At 34.7% G+C, this 19,543-nt stretch overlaps 1 protein-coding gene across 1 annotated transcript in view; it reads left to right on the forward strand.

The window, feature by feature from the left end:
• The window catches only part of LOC140147372 (partitioning defective 3 homolog), a 138,211-nt gene that overhangs the window by 81,515 nt on the left and 37,153 nt on the right, over positions 1-19,543 (forward strand). The window contains exons 13-18 of the mRNA XM_072169149.1: positions 869-1,033; positions 1,094-1,165; positions 1,654-1,884; positions 2,783-2,862; positions 3,216-3,321; positions 5,859-5,934. Coding sequence (XP_072025250.1) covers positions 869-1,033; positions 1,094-1,165; positions 1,654-1,884; positions 2,783-2,862; positions 3,216-3,321; positions 5,859-5,934 — 730 coding nt within the window. The remainder of the gene's footprint in view (positions 1-868; positions 1,034-1,093; positions 1,166-1,653; positions 1,885-2,782; positions 2,863-3,215; positions 3,322-5,858; positions 5,935-19,543) is intronic.

Below are 19,543 nucleotides of genomic sequence, written 5' to 3' on the forward strand. Positions count from 1 at the left end.
TATTTATTGTGGGACATTAGACCACATCAGACAAAACGAATTGCATTCTAAATACGAAGAATGTCCTTCTGATATCAAATAATTTTGATTTTTTGAAATTCGCAATGTAATACACATTTTATGGCATATGTTTAAAAATTGATATTTTTGATATTTAACAGTACTCGAAGTAAACTTTATAGATCTGATGATTTATACTTAAAGTGTATGTAGGTGGGATGAAAAGCCGACAATCAATTGAAAATTTTGACGTTTGGTATTGAAGATATGGATTTTTTTTCCCAAAACACAAAAAAAAAATTAGGTCTTTTTGGGAAAAAAATCCATATCTTCAATATGAAAGGTCAAAATTTTCAATTCATCGTCGGCTTATCCTCCCAGCTACATACACTTTAAGAATATATCATTAGATTTATAAAATTTACTTCGAGGACTGTTATATATCAAAAATGTGAAAAATATCAAATTTTAATAATTTTTCATAAAATTTGTATTATATCGTGAATTTCAAAAAATAAAAATTATTTGATATCAGAAAGACATTCTTCGTATTCAGAATGCAATTCGATATGTCTGAAGTGCTCTCATGTCCCACAAAAAATACTGTCGAAACGCTCATTCCAGATCCCTTAACACAATTTTGATATTTTGTGTAACTACCGATTTGAATTATGATAATTGCATTTATAATGTCTATAATTGCATTCACAATGTCTATAATAGTAAAGATAGGTCATGTACGTGATACTGATAGGACTCAAAATACCTTCTTACTATGAAAATTTTACAAACACTATAGTCTTGTATAATACTATTATTTGGGTTAAAACCAAACAATATAAAATCATCTATAATTCTCTCCTCACAGGATGGCCGATTAAGACCAAACGATCAACTCCTCTGCATTAACGACACCTCCTTACTCCGCATGTCCAATAGCGAGGCAATGGAAACGCTACGTCGTGCGATGTCCGGCGAGAAATCCCCTCGCTCAGCCATACAGCTCATTATCGCCCGTCGTTTTGATGACCAGGCGGATCGCCAGTAATGCCACGGGCACGCCGACGCAGCCTGTCATCTCCTCTTCCGACAGAAGCGTGAGATCTCTGACTATGCACCAGATACGATGGAACAGGATATGGAATGGGACAGATCCTCTATACAGGTGGGCTCATGTTTGCAGATGTTTATTTACCTATGCTGTGTATTTTACCAAGCATCTAACCTTTCAAATTAGTGTTAAGCTGATGAGTCACACCTTAATGATGAAGCAACATGTAATTTGATTAGTTAAGTAGTGTAAATAGGAACATTTTGATTTGATATAGGATTACCTTTTACCATAACACATAGACTCAGTAATATTGAATCAGTATTGTAAACCCCATTTGAAATAGTAGTAACATGGTCTGCTTGTATTGATACCATATAACATAATGCATCATCGCTGAGCAGGAAAAACCTGCTATGTGCTTTTGGCCCCTGAACATGTTTAAAACAAAACTGCCAACCAGTTACATAAAGGGTTTTGCTTTAAACATGTTCAGGGGCCAAAGGTTTTTCCTGCCCAACAACGTTGTATAACCATTAATAGTGCAAGAGTAAGTAGCAACCCTTTCCATCCATCTATCCCTTTGTCTTGTTTGCTTGCAGACCCCTGACGTTGAAGCCCAACTAGAACAAGCCGACGAACTCCTCAATCACCCTCTCCTCAACTCATTTAATACTAACTCCCTAATAGAGGGTAGGCAAGGTTCTAGCATGTCTTCCAGTCAGTCACCCCCTGTCATTGACAGTGAGGAGGAAAGAATGAAGTCACCCACTTTGCCATCAGGGGGTGCTGAAACAGTCATGATTGAAGAGACGGATATTGACCACGTCCAGGTTAGTGAGATTATGCTATCACTTCAATATTTTTCAAAACCTAGCAAGAATTTCATCTTTTGAAAATTTGATATTATACAAATGGAAATTGAAATTATGTATATTTTAGAAGTGATATTTTTCAAAACCTAGCAAGAATTTCAACTTTTGAAAATTTGATATTATACAAATGGAAATTGAAATTATGTATATTTTAGAAGTGATATTTTTCAAAACCTAGCAAGAATTTCAACTTTTGAAAATTTGATATTATACAAATGGAAATTGAAATTATGTATATTTTAGAAGTGATATTTTTCAAAACCTAGCAAGAATTTCAACTTTTGAAAATTTGATATTATACAAATGGAAATTGAAATTATGTATATTTTAGAAGTGATATTTTTCAAAACCTAGCAAGAATTTCAACTTTTGAAAATTTGATATTATACAAATGGAAATTGAAATTATGTATATTTTAGAAGTGATATTTTTCAAAACCTAGCAAGAATTTCAACTTTTGAAAATTTGATATTATACAAATGGAAATTGAAATTATGTATATTTTAGAAGTGATATTGTGTATGTTATGTATTTCTTTTCATTTGTTTGCATATGATTGCTCTTTTATATGTGCCCCCAGTGCCGTAATGCATGTTTCTTGGTTTTAGGCACTATATAAGTTTCTGATATTGATTGATTGACCAGCATCAAAAGTATATCCTGTTCTATGTGTCATAATTATTCATGATTTAGCTTCTAATATCCAAACCGCTGGAGCAATTTAACTTGCAAGTTGGAATCAGCTTCTTTGGTGTTATGACTCAATGTAAAATGTAAAAAAAATGTAATTTAAAAAACACCATTTGTGACGCGATCTGATCCATTAATAATCCATTTATCTATTTGTAATTTTCAGGGCAAGTCAGGGATGTCATCTCCTCGTGCACCATCTCCACCCAACTGGTTAATCAATGAATGGGAAAAAGCTCATGATGGGTAAGACTACGTCAAATTTATTATATAAGTATCTACTATGTTGTTTACTTCTGCATAATTTCTTCTTTGCAGATTCAATCTCAAGACCATTGACAAAGCTTGCCTGTTGTTAAATATAATTGTAAAAGCAATTCTAATGCACATATTTTGTACTAGTACCCACCCTATCTCTTAAATTCAAACTGGAGAACAGTGAAGTTTCTGTTAAATATGTTTACATGGTGACTGGCTCAAACTGTCCGATAGTTACAATTGATTGTTGTTTGTGTTGGTGGTTCCAATAAGTTAAAACATTTTATTAAGGAGTGTAGATAATATATCTTTCCATTTGTAATTTTGTGGTTGTTTTACAGTGAAATGAGTCCTCTACCAGACCCAGAGAAGGAGTTTTCACGTGATAACAGAGCAAGGCTAAGTTTCTCTGAAAGAAGACAAGGTGGATCACTGGATGCAAAACAGGTAAGAAATGGAGTATGATACAGGGATGAAAATCTTCCGGAAATTGCCAGAATTCCGGAAATTTGGCCATAAAAAAATCCAGAAATGTGAAAAAAAAAATATATTTTTTTTTTGCATTTCCGGAATTGGATGATGATAATTTGTCATAAAAAGAGTCAAAAAAACTTTTTAGGAGGGGGTGATACCCTGCAGTGAATTCCCCTCTAAATGTTCCGTACCTTGCGCAAGCCCGCAGCCACCTGAGTAAGGACCAGATGGATTTTCATGAAATGGATATGTTGCCCATTTACATCCCTGATGATAAAGCCATCAAACAATTAATGTCTATTGATCGTGAAAACATCGGATTTGTTTGTATGTTACAAGTTTGATAGCTTTAATGAAGTACTACTAACCACCTTCCAAGGACACATGTTTTCACTAATATAAATTGTCAGCTTATTGAAATGAAATATCTGTGTGTGAAAAATATATAAGTAGTTTCAAAGCTGCCGTCAAATTTGTTTTGCAGTACGCATTTGTCTCAAACAAAGAAACACACCAATTTAATTTTTTCCTCAAATTATTTTTTTAAATTGAGCTCACAATTCATTTACATTTCGAACAGCGCCCTAACGAAGATGAAATTGATTGCAAATTCAACATTTTCAGGGGGCCCAAAGTCGATGTGGTCCACCTTCAAAATTTATAAAACATCACTTTTATATGACTACTAGTCTTAAATTACAACTTTGCTAAGTCCCTGTAATTGTCTAGGTTGACTTCATATAAAACGACAAGCCCAAAGTTGGCCATTTTCTTATGATCGCATGTACTGCAAATGTGCCGAATTTGGAAGGCTATAATGACATAGAATTACGACCTGTCTTTATCCCTGTTCTTTGACAACGTAACGACTAGTGCAGGACAATACCTTCAAAAATAGTGTAAACCCATTGCTATGGTAATTAATCCTGTTACATCACTACTTCTACAGCAGATAACTTGCATTTATGTGACAATTTAACCCAACAGCTCGTCTTGAGAAATTTATGTCACTGACCTTACAACAATATTTCTATACACAATGATGATTGAACCTGGAATTTCTTTTTTTAAATATTGATTTTATTGACATTCAAAATGTCATCCTTTTTGACAATGATATATTATACAACTTGTATTGATATTTACTCCTACATTGGTTCAATATATATTTTTGTATTGATGTAGGATGTGTGATTATAGAATATTTGAATTGTGGTTACGTGTTTCAATGAAATGGGGTTTTTTTAATTACTGGAAATAGTCAATGGTTTCTATTTTTGCTCATACATCTTCTTAAATGTCAAACATTATAGCAGTTTAAACTTGACAGTCGTTAAAAAAAACCCAATTGCAAATGATAAAATGTCTTCATAAGAATGATTATTTTTCAAACAAAATCCTCCTGATATCCAGCAATGGAAGTATCACGACTGAAAGCTAATTGTAGCAGCAATGATCTGTATTACGTAAATAGGGATCGACATATAGTCATTTTGCCAGCAAAAGAGATTTAAATTTTAAAGCTTTTCAAACCAATAGTTTCACAAGTTTGATTCAAGGACAGGGTGAACAATACAAAAAAGAATTTCCTTGCCAGTAGCCCTATGCTAAACGCATGATGGAATGAGCAGCACACATGCTATGTATTCAAGAGGGCTCTATTTAATTTCAATTTTAAAGAATATGTGAAGGAAATAGTTTCAAGTCATATTCAGTTGCAGGGTCAGGTTTGTTTTTAAAACACGACTTCCATACTAATATCAAAATGGCGATAAGTTAGAAATCAATTCGAATATGAAGGTGTGGGAGATATGTTTGAACGAGGTCATCCAAAATTTTGCTGCCCAAATTATCTAGAGGGACTCAAGTTTGGTTTGGGAAGGGGTGTGCCGCTGAGAATTTGAAAGGGAACCCATCAATTTACTAATTTTTCAACAAATTTGTTTTAAATTTTTACAAATTTTCATTCAAATTTTGGGGAAATTTCCGAAAAATTGAGAAAATTTTGAAAAAAAGGACCCATCCACATACCAAAATTGGCCTAGAAAAAGGAGTAATTGATAAAAAAGGAAGGTTTTTATTTCAAACTCTAATGGTGACCCGCAGGTCAAATTGCTAGAATTGTACATTAAACACAACTAAACAGACACAATGCAATTTGCAGGCAGCAGCTAAATCAGCGCCAATATTGCAACATTGAAACAAACAACTATACAAACATCCAATCCAACCCAACCCCACCCCATCCCCCAGTAGGCAATGAGGATAAAGTGCCTTGCCCAAGGACACAACACGTTGGCACGAAAGGGGCTCGAACTTCGCAATGGATTATGAGTCGGGTGCCTTATCCACTCGGCCACACATGCTCCTACGATATGTGAAATACCAGTGAAAACTATCAATTTGCTGAAAACAAATAAGAATCTATTCTTTATGGAAATCGCACACATTATTGCTTTGAGTCAGTTGTCTTTAGTGAATACAAATGCATGTTTTTTTATCTCTATTAGATGGCATGGTACAAGAAGACAAAGGAAAAGCGAGAGGAAAGGGAGGAAGAAAGGAAACCGTCAACAGGAACCAAAGGTAGGTCTCTTCTGTTATGGTGTAATCATGCCGTCGTCTGCATCACATACTGTCGTATCTCAAACGGCTGCCTTGTGGATTGCCATCTAATTGTGATGAGATGTACTGTAAAATTTACTTTTTATTAATTTTGAAATATTATCACAATATTATAACAATCTCATGTTCATTCATAAAAGAAAGAAACATGCTGAAATATAAAATAACAACATGAAATACAACGATGATAATAAATAACATAAGGCAGCCTTTTGAGTATGAGATGCAGACGATGATGGGAACATGTTTGTTATTGGTTAGTGAATCAGTGTTTAGTTTGTGTTTCTGTAGTGTCTTGTGTTTGTTGTTAATAAAACGTGTGACCCAATATCTAACTTTTTTGTGTGTAGGTGATACTGAGATAGTTAAATTACAGAATTTGCACCACAAGTTTGGTTACAAATAGATTGCAGAATCCAAACTTCTGTAGCTTTCATTATATTGGACATTATAAAGTATCTAAGAACAGTGAACAGATTTATTTTCAATTTTATGTAAGAAATTCTTATGACAACAACCAATGACACACATATGACATATATAATTATTTTAGACAAATCGTAGATGTGACCAGTAGCTCCTCTATGTTTTTGTTTTATTTTTTAGTATATGGAAATATTGTGAAATTTTGGGGTTTGAGCCCTGGATGTGGCATAACAATAATTACATCAATATTATTGGGTTACAGCTAGCTTAGCTAGCATAGGAAGCATATTAGGTTTAGTGGCTGCCATTTGGGGGAAAGTATGTATACGGAAGCATGAATTATACATAGATCATAGTGTATATAGATGGACATAACTTATTCATAGTACATCATTAACATTATAAGTAAATAGAGGTCAAGAATAACACAGATCACGGTTATTGGAAAAAGATGCTACCTTCAGGTTGCTAGGCTGCATTCAAGCATGCTGGTAATTTAAATGATAATCAATTTACTGGTAAAACATAATCAGTACAACATGCACTTTACAATAATTATTAAATGTTAAAATATTAAACTCACATAATAAATTAATGCATGGATGAGTGTAAAAAGTGCAACAGTTCGTTGTTCTCAAAATGAGTATAAGCCTAAAATTGTTCAGTTAAGCTGACGAATCAATATACCGTATTGTTTGTAATAAAGGCTTCGAAAGGGGGGCGTTTATTGAAGGTGAATTGCCAGTGAAAAAAACTTAAAAATTGGGTTAAATTTCCCGATGGTGCTCCTCCTGTAAAAAAGAGGGATTTACGGCTATATTAATGGCGACACCCATTGAAAATATCATTTTTGTGGTAAATACATCGAAATTACACCCGTAAATACATCATCAAGCAAGAATCTAGTGAAATTCTACCATATAAATTAGGCAATGGAATGGATGGAAGTGTGAGTCATAACAGGTTTTGTCCATGCAATTTACCGACAATCATCCCTGACAAGACTGACTGACTGATGCCAGTTTTAAGCTTACTCACACAATATAGCATGGAATTTTTGTCAATTTTTCACAGAAAAATTGGAGGGGGCGTTTATTAGAGGGGGAGCGTTTATTACAAACAATACGGTAGGCAATATTGAACTCATTTGCTTGATTGTATCAATTATACGGCACAATCATGCAAACCGAGTCCTGTTTTCAGAAAATGGGTTTTGAATGCCCCAAAAAAGGGGTAAAATTATTTTGTATCTCAGGTTTTCAGGTGGCGATAAATAGTTGTAAATAGAAATCTACAACTCCAATTGAATATTAGCATGTTGTCGTTCATTTTAATGAACAAGAATGATTTTCTGTGACAAAAAGTCATTTTGCTGATCAAGCCGCATATTATATCTGCGACAAATAATGTGGTGTCGGTTTCGGCCAAATGTAGCATTGATAATGGTTAAATTTACAGGTTGTCCATGAAGTGCCCATCCATGTGAAAAGATATGTGAACTTAGGCACCACATCCAATTTGGTCCTATAGAACTATTGGGTGCCCGGTTAGGTACCGATGACTCTTAACATCACTCCCTGGAGATATAATACATTGTATCAAGCATAATAATGAACATTTGCATAGTGTTATTGTTTTTCATTAAAATAAAAAACAAATGCACTGTACAAATGTTCAGGGTACAATAAAAAGTGCCATCGGTACCTTTTCGGGCACCGATAGCGCTATAGGACCAAAAAAGATGTTGTGCCTTACACAGCACACAATCCATGTAAGTTGCTTATCACTTAACATTGCAAAGTAGGCCATTGACATTCTATTTTGTACGGATACTGTAATGTCTGTGAATGGTTTCGGATTTTGAGGCACCCTGTACAATGTAGAAAAGTCTAAATGTCTGTGAATGAATTTGGATTTTAAGACACCATCTACAACATAGAAAAGTCATTGAGTATAAGCAACACCCAACTCATTGTGCTTGATTGCATCTCATTTGATTAGATTCATGAACTCTGAGTTTTCAGTATCAATTAGTTGGAGCTGTTTATGACATTAATGTACCATTACTATTGATGGCTTTCAGACATGACATACCATAATTGAGAGGTTTTGATCAGTAAAAGTGGATATTTATTGACTTATTAGAGGTCATTATCTCTTTAAATGGTAATTTTGATGGAAAAGTAATGACCAAGTCCACCTGGGTCATTCTTTAGAATTATTATTTTCATAGAAAATTAATGACTAGGGATCATAATCCATTAAAATGATTAATGGATAAGTAATGACTTCTAATGGTCTTTAATAGATGTTTCTTTTTGGAATCACAATGCTAACAGGTTGTTTATTGGAGACAGAATTAGTTATCTTGTATTTATGGAAGATACCGAGTCGATTTACACTAGGATCCACAATATGCTCATATATCAAGGCACAGTTCTTTAACCCCAATACATTTCCACATTCATTGAATGACCTTTGAAAATTTGGGTACAAAAACTCATACTTTGAAACTTGGGGTCAAATTTTGCACTATGATTGTTTAATTGAGGTTATTGAACTATGCCATTGGGATGAGGCCATTGTGGTCCATAGTGTTATCTAAATGATATGCTACAGCAGAGCTCAAGGTTGATAAAATAACAACTTGTGTGTTTGTCTGTGTTCTAGCACTATTTATTGATGTCATTCCATTATCAAATTATTCCCATTCTGTTACACTAAGTGGATTTGCTTTGTTTGTTGGCACTTTGTGCAGTGGGTCTTTCCTTAAGTTTTTAAAGTAATACTAGTTTATATATGGTTCAATTTGTCAAGTTTTAGCCGAATGTAGCATTTGTAATCGCTGTGATGCCCTTATCAGTTGAACTGAGTGACAGGAAAATCACTAGTAGTCAACCCCAGTTGTATATACAATGGTACTAGCATTTCTATCCTGGCTACGATGTCTCTAAAAAGTTGCCTTGAAGTCACCTGGTTGGATTCAATGCTAGGCATGCTAGCAACTTTCTGATTGATATATGGACAATCACTTTTCCGATCAGTTGATGGATGTAGATGCTACAAACGTGATCAAAAGTGATACGCTTGTTTTGACTGCTTCCTGTGATGCAGGTATAATACAACAGCATGTACAGGAGACACTTTTAATATGGTACATTCCCAACTCATTTTACCCGATTGCATCTCATATCCTTCACATTGTTTTGACTGCCCAAACTTGTGGCAAATAATGCTACAAATTGAATGTCGCAGGATTGAGAAAATGTGTGTCACATCTTCGCTACCATCTCTGTCAACTACCTAAAATATTGATGTGGATTTAATGTTTGGAAGTGGCATAACTGGGGATAAAAAATGTGACAAATCCCATTTGAAATTACAAAAAAAAATGCTTGGTGTCCCTCAATCAGGTTGGGTGCCCTCCAATATGATGGCTCAGACTTGGTGCCGTCCAATCCGATGACTCGGGGTTGGTGCCGTCCAATCCGATGACTGAGGCTTGGTGCTCTCCCATCCAATGACTCAGGCTTGGTGCCCTCCAATCTGGTGACTCAGGCTTTGTACCCTCCAATCCAAGGACTCTGGCTTGGTGCCCTCCAATCCAAGGACTCATGCTACGCTTCTGAGTAACAAAGTGCATTATATTGTTAAGGTGGTGACAATGTAAAATGTTCTGCTTCCCCCTCCCCACATATGAACACTCACTTTGCCCTTTAAACCAACAGACAGATGAATAACAACATTGAGACACTACATTCTATCATTTCTATGCATGCCTGCTCACACTGATCAATGTTTAATCTAAACTATTTCTTACATCCCTTTATCAATGATTGCTGAAAGTAGTAGACCTTGATGCTGTAGACCTGATTACAGCAACATCACCATGCTCCAATGAATATATATTGAGACTGAAGAAACTGGTGCTTGCAATGTTAACATTAAGTCAACAAACCCATGCTCACAGGCGCACTGTTTTAGTTTATAATATTAAACTGCGATGGCAATCCTTATTATTCATTGCTATCTACTGAAGACAGGTGAACATTTTTAAACAGTAAAATGTTGTTGTGCTAAAATTTTGATTTAACAATTTCAGCCTAAGAAACTTGTTGTTCTTGATTGACAACTATATCCATCAGTCACAGTTGTACGCATATTAATCTTCACCCTAGTTACTTCCACAGGAGTAACCTGGCATACTTGTGAATTACAGAATAGACCACTTTCTTCATTATTATAGCTGTCATCACTTTCCTGCTATTTCTCTAGTCTCAAGTGACTTGTGTCATCCATCACTTTAAGACTTTCACTTTGAGACACCAGAGTCTTAGTGCCTAGAAAGAGAGGTGGTAATTTTATTTGAAGTTGATTGTGAGTTTCCACGTCACCTTTTTTATGCCACGTCAGGAAGTCATTTTGTAGAAATAATGCATTATTTCACGCTATTTCAGGGAGTGTTGAAGAGAGCTAGAGTAATCACTCACTACTGCTCTTCTTAAATCTGATATAAGAGAATGATTTTAGCTCTCCTTAGTTGACCATTCTCTCCTTACATTCTATTGTAAATGCTTTAAACAGCCCTCCTTGAAGGCGCCAGAAGAACTATTTAATGCACTTCTGCAAATTCCAAGACAGTCCCTGCTTTTTTGAAAATTTTGAAATTTTCAGTCTTTTTTTCTAATTTTGATCGTCTTAAATATCTCTGCAAATAGTCTATCTGAGGTAAAATCCTTCAAATATGGTATTGACTTGACATTTTATGTTTTGCAGTTGCCATTAAAAAGCCTGATATGGATTAAATAATTAATGTTCAGAAAATAATGTCGCCGTAACAAAAAAAGCATTTTATACACTGCACTGCTGAATTGATCCTTCAGTTTACTAATCCCACCTTTGCTATCATAACATTAACTTAAAACATGCGCCAAATTGTTTGAGTCTACAAAATGGAAAAGAAGTAACAAATGCAATGCAATTCAGTCTTTGTTTTGATTTCCATCATGTTTGTTGATGGTAGAACTCAACTAACAAAATGCGAGTTGTTTGCTGATCACTTTACAAAGTGTGTAAATGTATCTTGAGAGCTGTAAGTGTATCTGAATAAATAAATCACTAATTTGATCACAATAGATATTCATTAAGTAAAGTGATTTTGCATGTTAAGTTGCAAAAGCATCCTACATTCACCTTAATGCAATATTAAAAGTGTTAGATGGTAACCAAGCAACTAATTAGTAACATGTACTGATTGGAACATTGACTAACGAAGCATGATTTGTGATAATGAATAGCTATTGATTTGGAGATCTTTCCAGGCTAGACTGACTATTAGTGCTTTCTTTAAAATGTTTACATTGTATGACTACAGCAATTAAGATACAGAATCCATTATGGGGTCTGCTTAATAAATGTTAGTGTGGTATCCTTCACACCAAAATGTCAGAGGCAGTAAAAACAATTTTTAATGCTGTGGGCACATTATTTGAGTGTAACAGTGTGTAATACTATGCATAATATGTGTCATGCTTTAAACTGCGTTTCAGACACAATTACGGCATATTATTCTGGGATTGGTCTGCTTCTTACGTTATACTTTGCAATACAGGGTGGGCCATTAAAAAGTTCACACTTTTTCGATGGCTTATTTCTCAGAAATGAAAACACATATTGAAATAAGTTGAACATATTTGTAAACCTCTATGTCTGGACTGTCATTGCTGAAAAGGGCATTAACATCCATGGTCTAATTACAAAATGGCGACCATTTAAAGCAGAGAAGTCAAAAACCACTTTGCACACACGTAAGACTATAGACAATGATCATGCATATTAAGTTTTTAGGCTTAAGCAAGTTTTAAAAATGTTTGATGACTCTATATGCATTTACTTCAGTGTCATTGCCGGGGTCATCGGACTCATGCGTGTATGAGTTGTTTACTGTTTGAAAATCATTCACCTGTGAAATTGACACAAAAGGCTGATTGGACATGCTCATTTACATAACAAATACACTAGTTTTGGAGGAACTTCAAATTTAAAATGCCTTATGCGTTCTTGTCATTCATGTTAGAGATACCCGTGTAAGTACTTTGAGGTGATTCTTGCTGTTCAAAATGCGGCAGTTTACAAAGGAGGAACGAATTTTCATCGAGGAGGAAATTTCAAGAACCGGAACCAGAACCAGCGACCACCATATATCGCGTGATCATCCGCTCCATTTGACTTACTGTGTGCAAAGTGGTTTTTTACCCCCTTGCTTCAAATGGCCGCCATTTTGTAATTAGACCATGGATGTTAATGCCCTTTTCAGCAATGACAGTCCAGACATAGAGGTTTACAAATATGTTCAACTTATTTCAATATGTGTTTGCACTTTTGAGAAATAAGCCATCAAAAAAGTGTGAACTTTTTAATGGCCCACCCTGTAGATTCAACATACCCACTCTTGTCTATCGTAGAAGGTATTTTATCCTCGCATATTGTTATGAGATATTTTGCTGCATTTTCTCCATTAAATTAATTTGTGCGTAAGACAAGGATCAACCAGCTATCACACCATGATCACACATTCCATTGTTTTTCGTATTCTTATTCATATTATTTGGGTACCCATCTGCTATTTTACTTTCGTCTTTGTATGTTGTTATTTGTAATGGCAGAGACATTGAAGTAAATGAAATAAAGAATAATGTACCGTCACATAATGCATTTGGATAAATCACAATGCACAATTTTGAGTAATGGACATTGGATGTAATGTGACATTGGAAGTGGAAAGCAATCAACTGAACTGGATACATATTGATTGATATCAGAGGGGAGCTTCAGGATAGGATGTAGCTGAAGACAGTGAGGCTTAAATGGATGTTAGTAATGTACCCATAAAAAAGGCTGGGTTTGCAGAATCCCCCCCCCTCTGCGCCCACTGAGTCAAAGTATAAATTGGTACTATACAAAGGTGACAATTAAATATGGTCAACATTGGACTCTCCTTGCTTCATCATATTACATCATAAGACCTCCAGCTGTGGACTTCATGTTATATTCTAATATAAGTATTGTTTGAATGAATCTATTACCAAGGTTTGCTACCTGTGACTATCAATAAATCTCAAATGGTTCACCTCAAATAGCTTGTTTTTATTTTCTGTGCTTGATGTAATCATTCTAACCACACCCATTTCTGGAACAAGGGGAATCATATGATTATTTTTGAACATATGTATCAGTGCAGTTTTCTTAAAATAACTTTGTGAGAGTATTATTGTCAGACTTAGCATTATGCAAGATGTTTTCATGTCAGGTTCTTAACAGTAAAAGACCGTATGTAATATGTGAATAGCATAGCGTAGTAAACAGTTTAGTACTTTCATAGCTATTCCAAATTCCTAGACAGAATTTGATAAAACCTGCAGTGTTACTTGAGGAACACTGGAAACGTGATTCCTAGACAGAATTTTATAAAACCTGCAGTGTTACTTGAGGAACACTGGAAACGTGATTTAATGAGTACCATCGTCAAATATATTATTTAGAAATGAGAAATCATGAAGCAGTGTTGCCAAACAGAATCTTAGCTGAAAGATAAAAAAATGGATGGAAATTGTTTACATCATGGTGATAAGCGAGAAGGCTAAAAAGTAGTATTTTTGTTCAGTAAATGATTATTTGTCAAAGTGTGTACAACGTGCTGCTTTTATTGATATTATGTTGACTAGAATAGGTTTCATTGAGTTTGATTGTATTGTCTTTATTGTAATGATTGAAAGATTGCTTGTAATAGACTTTATCCAAGTCTTGGTGCCACTTTACCTTGCCCTCTACTGAATACAAACACTAAGATCCAAGTCTTGGTGCCACTTTACCTTGCCCTCTACTGAATACAAACACTAAGATCCAAGTCTTGGTGCCACTTTACCTTGCCCTCTACTGAATACAAACACTATAGATCCAAGTCTTGGTGCCACTTTACCTTGCCCTCTACTGAATACAAACACTAAGATCCAAGTCTTGGTGCCACTTTACCTTGCCCTCTACTGAATACAAACACTAAGATCCAAGTCTTGGTGCCACTTTACCTTGCCCTCTACTGAATACAAACACTAAGATCCAAGTCTTGGTGCCACTTTACCTTGCCCTCTACTGAATACAAACACTAAGATGCTCTTATCTGAGGTATTGTTTTTATGGCAATGATGGAAAGATTGATTTTACTAGACTTTTATCTAAGTCTTGGTGTCACTTTCTCTTTACCTTCCCCTCTGATGAATACAAAACTAAGTTGCTCCAAATTGAAAATATGGCCTATGGCACTTGATTTAAGGATTGCTTCCACCAGACTTTATGCAAGTTTTGGTGCCTCTCCATTCCTGTTGTTTTTTTCTGTACTGAATGCAAACACTATTTCCCATAAAGACCTATTTTTTGGTATTTTCGGGAAAAAAATCCATATCTTCAATACGATAAGTCAAAATCATTTGCCATAAAATGTGTATTATATCGTGAATTTAAAAAAAAATCAAAATAATTTGATATCAGAAGGACATTCTTCGTATTCAGAATACAATTCGATTTTTATTTATTTATTTTTATTTACAACATGTTTACCCAGGGTAGCCCGATTCAGCCGAAGCTGGTCTAACACGGGGCCCTGCAAAATACATAAAAGGAATATAATTATAGAGAATTACAAAGAATATAATTATACAATTTACAACTCAAGCCATTATTAAAAGATACATTAAAAGAATATAAATCTCACATACATTTGTACAGTTTGCAATAATTATTAAAACTCACATGCCATTATTAAATGAACATTGATCCATAAAAACATCATATAAAACACATAATAACTCAGTAACATATATATTTCAAGATGTTATTTACATTATACACTATTTAATTAAAACTGGTGAAAATATACATTTTTTTAATACCGTTTAAAACTTTGCACATTTATTGAGTTTCTAATATCATTTTCAATGTTGTTCCATAATTTTACACCACTGTAACTGAACGATGATTTAAAACATTCTAAGTCATATCCATGAATTGAAGGTGGCAAAGCCAACTGACCAGCAGCAGCCTGTCGTGTGTTAACATTGTGAGTTGTACATACATGGTTAAACATTTTTGCAAGATAATGTGGCGCCAGGCCATTAAGAGATTTATAAACCATTAGTGCTTTAAAATAATCATTACGAGTGTGAAGCCGTTCCCAACCAAGAATTCTAAACATGAAATCAGATGAAGTTAAGTTGTTCACGCTCAAAATCACTCTTGCACAGCGTTTATGAAGAACATTAAGTTTGGAACTGTCATCTTTAAAACGACCATACCATGAGATGTTGCAATAGTCAAATATAGGCTGAACAAAACGATTTAAAAATAACATTTAATGTATCAATTTCAAGGAAAGGTTTCAGGCGTCTTAATAGCCCAATCTTACAGAAAACCTTTTGAATAATACTATTAACTTGATCATGCCATTTTAACTGATCATCAACAACAACACCTAGGCATTTTGCCTTTCTTACTCTTTCCAGTTGTTTACCATTAACAAATACAGAAAAATCTTTCTCATTAACATTCCTTAACTTACTCGCAGTTCCAATCAACATAACATTTGTCTTATCAGTGTTCAAAAACAATTTATTAACATTCAACCAATTCATTATTGAATCAAGATCAGAAGACAATTTAGCAGATATATCTTGGGGGTCTTTACCACTGACGGAGAGTGTTGTGTCGTCAGCATACATAGATATTTGACCATGGGAAATTACTTTGTTCATACTGTTGATAAATATAAGGAAAAACAATGGACCTAGTATACTGCCCTGGGGGACACCTGTTGAAACAGGGCGTGAGTTTGACATAGTATCTTTAAAACACACTCTCTGGGTGCGGCACGATAAATATGAAGTGAACCACTCATGTGCAGTGGCAGAAGCACCCAAATTTTTAAGTTTACTGAGCAATATGTCGTGATTGGCGGTGTCGAATGCTTTATGCAAATCTATAAACGAAACACCAATTATTTTACCAGAATTTATACTATTAGTCCAATCATTAACCATATTTAACAAACATGTTTCAGTAGAATGAAAAGGCCTAAAACCTGACTGATTTTCATTAATCAGCTTGTTTTCACTTAAATAATCATACAAATGTTTATGAACAGCCTTTTCAATGATTTTGCTCACAACAGGAAGGATGGCAATTGGCCTGAAGTTGTTAATTGACATATCACCACCTTTGTGAAGAGGAACTACTTTAGCTTCTTTCCATAAATCGGAAACACACCTGTTCTCAAAGACAAATTCATAATGTACACAAGGCTGCTCAAAATAGCAGGTTTGGCCAATTTTAAAATTTTGCTACCAATGTCATCAAGACCAGTGGCCTTTTTCTCACTCATGAGGTCAATTTCTCTACAAATAAATTCACTTGAAATAGATGGTAAATCAAGTGCGGGTTTAGAGCAATCGCCAGTTGGTTTATCTTCAACATAAACAGATTCATCATTACAAATAGTACCATTGCTATCAACAAGTTTAGCAGCAACACCTGTAAAGTACTTATTAAAACCATTAGCAATATCATTAACACTTGTACACACCTCGTCATCAATAGTGATTGATGAGGGACTAGGAGAAGCTTCGATATGTCTGATGTGCTCACATGTCTCACAAAAAATACTGTCCAAACGTTCATACCCCACCCCTTAAAAATAAATAAAAACAAGCTAATTACTACACAGGATTTTTGCAGGTTTTTGTATGTGCGTTTTAAATAATAACAACAACAAAAAAGCCTACAAAGAGGCTAAGTGTTAGGATAGCTGTCACTAACTTAGGTTATTCAGTATCTTGTAAAAATCCCAGGGTGAGATAACAAGGGATACCAGCATTGAGCTGTCTTCAATTTGTTAGGTGATTGGTAATTTCACTAATCTGAAATTGTCTGTGGATTTTAAAAAGACCCTTCAGCTGACTGCCCTCTGTTGGTTGGTATCTGTGAGTATTTTCAATTAAGATAATTAATAAATAGAGCTTGGGAATATGGCTTTCGTTGCTAAGGAAGGGGATGGAAATATTTGAACTCATCGCTGGGTATAAATGCTGTACGATGCAAATGATATGAATAGAATTTATAACCAAATTGAACAAAAATGTTTTCATGAAACTGAAATTGTTTTTGTATGATAGTGGCTAAGAAGCCTGCCTCCCTTACCACCAACCACATCCTCGGAAATTTCTTCCTTCCATTTATGGTCATTTTATCAACCTTCCTCATTGAAACCAGGGAATTGGGTGTGGTATGCCTAAACAGACCACTTTATCAAAAAAATTAACCCCTGATATGGAGATGATTTGTAAAAAGGTTATAAATCTTTGACACGATTTGTGGATATTAAATTACCATACCATTCAGCAAATTACTTCAGCGGTGTTCGTCTGCTCTGTCTGACTATCGCGGAAAAAGAACTAGGTCATGCGTTGCTACACAGCTTGACCAGCGAATGAGGTGCTGATGCGATGATGACGTGATTCAATCAGCCAATCAGAACCACACTTACGTATACGCCATAAACTGCGCCAAATTGGCAGACTGCTAAAGTTTTTTCTGCTGAAAACTATAAGATAATAAAAAGTGATATGCTATGGGCTTTGCCATTGATTATTGAATGATTTGTACTCTCTCACTTCAATGGGGGTTTCCCCAAATGTTTATACATAGTCGGAAAATGACAGTATTGCAATGAGATTACATAAGTTCCTTTTCAACAAAAACGATGAACTTTTGTGTAAGAAATCATGAGGGGTTGAAAATATTCTTGAAAAAGATTTTATTGGAAAAAAGGCTTCACTTTTATTTGTTATTCTTGGGTTGATTGTAAAATTTTATTATGTACAAGGAGCTTCCCAAATTCGCCACTTTTTCCCGCAATGGACATACACTACCAAATTTACAAGTGGCGTTCAAAGTATTGACGCACTTGCAGTTTCATTTATTTTTTCCATCTCAATGCATTCCCTTTCAGGGTCGCGCATTGCTCTTCAAAATAAAAGGGTAAAATTGCAAGTGCATTGCATTGGTACTAGTAATTGCTATTTGAATATCTAGTCAATAACCTCTAAATCCCTATCGGAGCACCATCGATTTCATACCTATTGTAACATCAATCATTTTAACTATTCCATTCATTAGCATCTATAGCAGTTCTGATAATTGCTCAGTTTCACTAGGTAATGAGTTGTCATAACGATGAAAATCAAGTAGCAAAAAAGTTAATTACCTAATAATTTGCTTAGTGGTTTGTAAAATAATTAAAAGTAAAATCAATGACTTTTAGAACATTTGCTTATTGCAGCAATAGTCAATTTTTAGTGTGTGGGGGCACCTTAATTATGAACCGCGTAATTCTAGTTATAGAATCGATAGCAATTGTACGATGTTATTATAGCAAAATAAATGATAACTCAGTGTCACTAAGTAATGAGTACATAAATACAGGGTTGTAACTATCCCAAATTGAGTGCCAGGCTCCAGTTAATGCGCTGGCTTGGGCCACAATCTTTTTAGTGAACGCGAGTGATTTTTATTTTTTATTTTTTTGGTGCCGGGTGGCCAGCGTCAGTCCCAGGCAGGGCTGAAAAAAATTGTTATTACCAAATTATTTACTCACTGGTTTGTAAAATAATCACAAGTAATATTGATGACTTTTCCAACATTTGAATAATTACAGCAATAGGCAATTTTTTTAATCATCAAATTGAGAAAAATTTATTAAATCTAGTGTCAGTTATTAGGAGTACAGCTTCTATGGATATTTATGAATAAAATATAATCTGTGTAGGTTTATACCAAAGGCTGATCATTCCTCCCCTATAAAACAATGGTTAAGTCCACACCACACTTGGTGAGATGCTATATGCCAATAAGTGGTGATATGCTTCCTCCGTGTATCGATGGAAAACAGAATAGTGTATTGTTATGATGCCATAGTCATGGCTCATACGTGTCTACTTAGGTTTCGTTGTTAATTCTCATTTCACAATCTCAAGTGGATGACTGTGTTATTGGTATACACCAGGCTTGGAAAAAAATATTGTTGGAATAATGTGTGATA

Source organism: Amphiura filiformis, chromosome 3 (assembly GCF_039555335.1).
Source record: "Amphiura filiformis chromosome 3, Afil_fr2py, whole genome shotgun sequence".
Taxonomy (NCBI): Eukaryota; Metazoa; Echinodermata; class Ophiuroidea; order Amphilepidida; family Amphiuridae; genus Amphiura; species Amphiura filiformis.